The 6,069-nt window shown below is 50.8% G+C and overlaps 1 protein-coding gene across 4 annotated transcripts in view; it reads left to right on the forward strand.

The window, feature by feature from the left end:
- Positions 1 to 6,069, forward strand: part of SPTB (spectrin beta, erythrocytic) — a 120,229-nt gene that overhangs the window by 70,587 nt on the left and 43,573 nt on the right. For all 4 annotated transcript variants that reach the window (XM_026660977.2, XM_029913787.1, XM_029913789.1 and 1 more), the window contains exons 19-20: positions 3,690 to 3,836; positions 4,715 to 4,978. In XM_026660977.2, coding sequence (XP_026516762.1) covers positions 3,690 to 3,836; positions 4,715 to 4,978 — 411 coding nt within the window. The remainder of the gene's footprint in view (positions 1 to 3,689; positions 3,837 to 4,714; positions 4,979 to 6,069) is intronic.

Genomic DNA, 6,069 nt, shown 5'->3' on the forward strand with positions numbered 1-6,069 from the left:
ACCCCACTCATACCACTCCCGCTTGCCCTCCGCTCCACCCCACTCATGGCCTGTTGTCAGAGGTCAGTGGAGTCCCAGAGTGCAGGGGTGCGCTCGGGAGGGGGTCGGGGGACGGTTTCACCACAGCCCCTGGGGGTGGTTCGGCAAGTGATGCCTCCGCCGGCGGCTTTGCTGCCACTGCCTCTGCTGTGTCCTTGGTCTGGTCTGGTCCTACAGCGCCACAGCCCCTAGCTCAGCTATCACGGGCTTTGCTGCTGCTGTTGCCTCTCTTATTGCACTGCCATAAGCTGCAATGCCATGTGCCGAGACTCCACCAGCTAACCCAGCTCTTAAGTGACTTCGCTGGGTAGTGGGGAACCCCACTGCCCTACCCTCTCCTCTGCGTTGATTTCCACCAGAGCATTTTCTCCTCTCTAGTCTAAAACTCACACCACCCCAACCGGCTTATTAGCAATTTCAGCTCTAGTGATTACTAAGCAGAGAGACTATTGAGTCTGATCATCTCTGTCTTTAATTACTGGAAGAGAAGCCAAATGACATCCACAACTCTTTAAATGGAGTCCACCCTGCCAAGTATCAACATTTATCCCTGTCTTTGGTCTTTCACCGGGATTCACTTCACTCTCCCATGCTCTGCAAGTGATGGTGACTGCCTCAATTAGGGCATGTTAAGTACAGTTCTGCTGCCTTTTAGTAATCTAATAAGGATAACAACATTTAATGACCCTTCATCCCAGACTTAAGTGAACTTTAACCTAAAACAGCCAAAATGTATCACGTTAGCAAAGCCGGTCTGTGTGTTGCTCACTTTGGCAAAGGAGGTGTGTCTATGCAAATACAGGCTGCTTCTGAGGTTTCTTCCTCCAGTTCATCAATAGGTGGCAGAAGAGAGCTCATTCAGACCCCAGCTTACATTCTCTCTCCTATAGTCTCATATAAAATGAAGGCAAAATCAAAACAAGATGTTCGAATTGGCTGGAAATGGTTTTCCCCCCCCCTCCTTTTTTTTTTTGGCTGAGAATTTTGAAATTGAAGGGTTTTGTTCCTAATCAGAACAAAGCCAAATGCCAACATCACCTTGGTGAAACACACAATGTCCGTCCTCGGCACAGCTCTGTTCAGAACATGGCTTTGGCTGCTCATCGGGGTAGGTTTGCAGCATGGATGAGCAGGGATGGACTCTCCCTTCATTGGAGCAGGCGTCCATAGACTTCATTTGAACCATGGGAATCTACTGCCATTTCCATTGTTTCCAAACAAATTCCTGGAGGTGGGAATTCTAACTCGAATCTTCTCGTTTCAGTCCCTGGCGGCCTTTTGCCCCTTTTATTCTTATTAGCCACAAGAAAGACAGGTCTGTGTAAGGAAGAGGAGGCTGTCCATTTCCTTCTAAGCAGTTTACACGAGGATCTTAGGGCTTTAGAATTATTCCTGATAAGACGTAGCTTGTTTCTATGACCCTGTCTCAGGCTCACTGCATACTCAGGCAGCGTTGCTGCATTGGTCACACCTGGGGCAGCTCTCCCCACACAGAGCGATGGGCTCAGGCTCTCTGCAAACACAGGCAGATGTCATTGCATCAATCACACTTGGATCACATTTTCAAGTTTTCTTCACAACCATAATAGCATCTCCTGGTGTCTCTTTTCCACAAAAGTCCTCATTATTGTCCCCCACTTTTTCACACTCATCATCAGGTTCATCTTTTTTCCTCTTCTTCCTCATCTTCAATCATACACTTGACAGATTTGGCCCCATTAGCTGCATTATCAGTGGTAATGGTACAGAGCTGCCTCAGAGACATCCCAGAACAGCTTCTGCCTTCGAGTATGGTCGCCTTCAGGTGTTCAGAAGTGTGCTGCAAATTGATCTGCTTCATAGCAAGTGTGTGGAGAATCATTTTCTATCTGTAATCTGCTGCATATTAACTCCTAATGCAGACCTGGCAAGATGAGTAGCTGTGATAAATGAAGGGGGGCGGGGGGAGCTCCCTTTTATGGACACCCAGCCAGCCAGTAGCTATAAAATCCCTCTTAGTAGCTGTTCTCTACTTGCTTTACCTTAAAGGGTTAAAAGTCTCACTGCTATGCATAGGTAAAAGGAAGTGAGTGGGCACCAGGCCAAAGAACAAATGGGAAGGCCAGAACTTTTTAAAATTGAAACACGACTCCCCTTTTGTCTGTCTGTGTTGTTCTCCCGGAGAGCAGGGATAGGGCTGGAGCTATGCTGTAAAAGCTTGTGCCAGGTATGAAAATCATCAGATCCTACCTAGACACGACTCATTTCAAACCCCAGCTATGTAAGTAGATCAGGAAATGTCTAGGAAGACGCGATTAGGTTTCTCTCTTTTATTTCTTTATGGCTTGTGGGCTCCTCTGTGCTAACCCCCAGGTGCTGTTGTTTTGCTTGTAAACTTTAAGCTGTCTTGATGCTTAATCCTTGTAATTGTTTTTTTTTTTAAACCTAGCAAAAAGCCCATGTTCCAAATGTATTTTCTTTCTTTTTGTTTTTAATAAAATTAACCTTTTTTAAGAACAGGATTGAATTTTTGTGTCCCTAAGAGGTTTGTGCACATGCTGTTTAATTAGCTGGTGGCAACAGCTCATTTCCTTTGTTTTCTTTCTCAGTGCTTCCCCGGAGGGGGGTGAATGGGCTGGAGGGTGCCCCACAGGGAGGAATTCCCAAGTGCTCCTTCCTGGGTTCCAAAAGGGGTTTTTGCACTTGGGTGGTGGCAGCATCTACCCATCCAAGGTCAGAGAAAAGCTGTAACCTTGGGAGTTTAATACAAGCCTGGGGTGGCCAATATTAATTTTTAGAATCCTTGAGGGCCCCCACCTTCTGCACTCGAAGAGCCAGCGTGTGGAATCAGCCTTGACAGTAGCACAATCAACTTTCAAAGAAATCAGCTTGCCCTTGACTTCCTGCTTATGTTCGTATCATCCTCTGGAAGGGCAGCGACTTCATCTCAGATATTTTCATCATTTATTGGCAGTTTTTATTGCCAAAACCTTGAAGGAAAGGGTTAAGGATTTAATCTTCCATCGACTTTAAAGGTCTGCCATTCACGGTTACTAATTCGAGGCAAGCTTCAAGCAAAGTTAGATTCCTCAATCTTCCCTTTTATTGACTTGCTTTTCAACACAGAATCTAGAGCATGTTGGTTTGAGGACAGAATCTTTTTTTCTTTTTTATGCATGGAGGGTTAGGATTAGCCTCATCGGTGTGTGAACTTGTCTCACTTGGGACTAGCTGCTCTTGCGTCAGGACACTCTGGGTGACATCTTTGTAATAGCGCCCAGCAGCGGGTGGTGGAGAAGGGGTTTGAGGAGGGTAGGTTTGTGGCTGGTTAGCATGACTTAGAAGGAAGCCTGGGACAGGCTGGGGTCATGTTGCAGACGCTCTGTCCTGTGCTCTAAGGGCCGTGCCTCTGACCACGGCAGGGCAGTATGAGCAGCAAGACAGTCTCCCTGGGGGGGCGTGGGGCTGCCTAAGTTTTAGTGCATCCGCGTCCCCATTCCTCAGGCATATGCTCCAGCCAACATCGCTCATTGTTCTGCTGGTGTGGAGGAGGGGGCCGACAAAGATTTCAGGCTGGGATTTCCAGAGGTGCCTGAATCCCATAGGCTCCTCGGAGACGCGCAGTGGTGGGGCTGGCGCTGTGACGTGTGCTCCCTTCCCTGCCTTTGCAGCTCACCCTCTGGATCGACGAGAAGATACTGACGGCTCAGGACGTGTCCTATGACGAAGCCCGGAACCTGCACAGCAAGTGGCTGAAGCACCAGGCCTTCATGGCTGAGCTGGCCTCTCACCAAGGCTGGCTGGAGAAGGTGGATGAGGTAGGTGACCTCCCGCGGGGGCTGGGGGAGCATCCTCCCAGGCCTTGCCGCGCCTCAGGCACCTGGCGCTGAGTGCACACCCGAAGGCTAGCGCAGGCCAGGCAGCCCATGGGCTGAGGTAGCCCCCAGCTCCCATCGACATCAATGGGGCTTTCAGCAGATGCTTAGCTTTAAGCACATGTTAAAGAGCTGTCTCAGGATTGGGTGAGGCTGTAGCAGGTGGCGGGACGGAGGTAGCACTGGAGCAGGAAGAAGGGAGTGGGTCCTACACTGCCTTCCGGCTGGGTCCTCGTGTTCACAGGATTTCATTACCACCCCCTCTCTCACCGGCCAACATGGTACAATCCACAGCCCCCCCTCCTTTCACATGAGTGTCATACGACAGGGGAGGTGATTGCCGGACACTGGTGGGACCTCAGCTGCACACTGTGTCCCATTGCGGGCACCGCACTTTAGGCAAGATGTGGAGAAAGTGGAGAGGGTCATGAGGAGATCAACAAAAATGACCAGCGGTGTAGCAAACCTGGCCTCTGAGGGAAGGCATTAAGGACCGGGCTGGTTTAGTCTAGAGAAGAGGAGGCTGAGGGGGGAACCAGATAACAGTCATCAAATATGTACAATGATGTTACAAGCAGGGCGGTGATCGATTGTTCTCCGTGCAGCAAGGGAGATTGAGGTTGGCTATTAGGAAAAACTTGGAACAGGTTCCCTGGGGAGGGTGTGGAATCTCCGGCACGGCCGGTTTTTAAGAACAGGTTGGACAGGGATGGTCTAAGTTTGCCTGGTTCTGCCTCAGTGCTGGGGCTGGACTAGAGGACTGCTGGATTTCCCTTCCAGCCCCACATTGCTGATTCTCTTTTCCCCTGACCTCTGTCCAGGACGGGCGGCAGCTGAGCCGGGAGAAGCCCCAGTTCGGGGCGGTGGTCTCGCAGAGGCTGACGGAGCTGCACCGGCTCTGGGACAAGCTCCAGTCGACAACAGAGGAGAAGGCCCAGCACCTCTTCGATGCCAACCACTCAGATCTGTACGCGCAGAGCTTTTCCGACCTGGACAGGTGGATAGGAGAGATGGAGACGCAGCTGCAGTCGGACGAGCAGGGCACCGACCTGACAAGCACCAACAGGCTGCTAAAGAAGCTGATGGTAGGTGGTGAACTCCCACGAGCACTGGGACTGCGGGGGGTGGAGGGATGTCCTGCTGGGGAGAGGGGTGCATTGGAGACTGGCAGTGCTAGAGGACGGATCGCTTGCAGTCACCCCTTCCCGTCTCTTGCCCCTGTGGCTGGCAGGGGTTGGGGCTGCAAAGACGAAGCATTCGGCCTCCCGGGTGGCGGGGGAAAGGGATTCTCCGGCAGCGGCTTGCTCCACCCGCTCTCTTCTCAGCTGGCGGAGGAGACGCTCGTCCTTGCCGGGAAAGAAGCGTTGGTAACCTCCTTAGATGTCCAGCCGCTAGCGGGGGACAGACAGCCACACGGCGTTAGCCTGGTTTAGACACTGCCACTGGCTGGGGCAGCCTGTCCTGAGCTTCACAGATCCCAGCAGCTCAGATTCACTGTCACCGGCCTCATCTGTGCCAATCCGCAGAGCATATGAGTTGTCAGTCACTGTTACAGAGGCAGCAGCTCATACTTCAGTTGAGAGGGCTCTAGTTCAATCCCCTGGGTCCCTTGCAATCCCTCCCTCCTGGGTAATACGAGCAGCCTTCCTCCAAGGGGATGAATCCCGCAGGGACTGGTCATTTGAAAACTCTTTTCTATTTTGTTTTTAATTCAATCTAACCCCGTATAAACATTCAGCATGTTTGTGTCACGCTGCCCTGTGGCAAGGTCTTCTCTGGGATTGAACCTATGGCTCTAAAAGCAGGAGCTGGCACTGTCAGGCCAGGTCTGTTAGCTCAGAGGGACTAATAGACTCTTAAACATATCCATGGTCCAGCCACTACCAGGGGATGGGTAGTTGTACTGGGTTAGCTTGGGTCATGTTTGGAATTAGGAGCCATGAAGAGCGGCTCTGGGAGAACTGGTTAGAAAACGGGCTTTTTTCCACAGAAAATTCTTTGAAAAGGAAATAAAAAGTTTTTGTCAAAAACTTTCCCACAGTAAAGTTCAATTTTTTGATGAAAAATCAAAGTCTGAAATCTACAGTTGGGAAATGCAGCTTCGGTGCCTCATGGGAGCAGGGCTGGTGCAAGGAAGTTTTGCGCCCTAGGCGAAACTTCCACCTTGCACCCCCCC

Source organism: Terrapene carolina, unplaced genomic scaffold (genome assembly GCF_002925995.2).
Source record: "Terrapene carolina triunguis isolate 2854851 unplaced genomic scaffold, T_m_triunguis-2.0 Scaffold926, whole genome shotgun sequence".
NCBI classification, from domain to species: domain Eukaryota; kingdom Metazoa; phylum Chordata; order Testudines; family Emydidae; genus Terrapene; species Terrapene triunguis.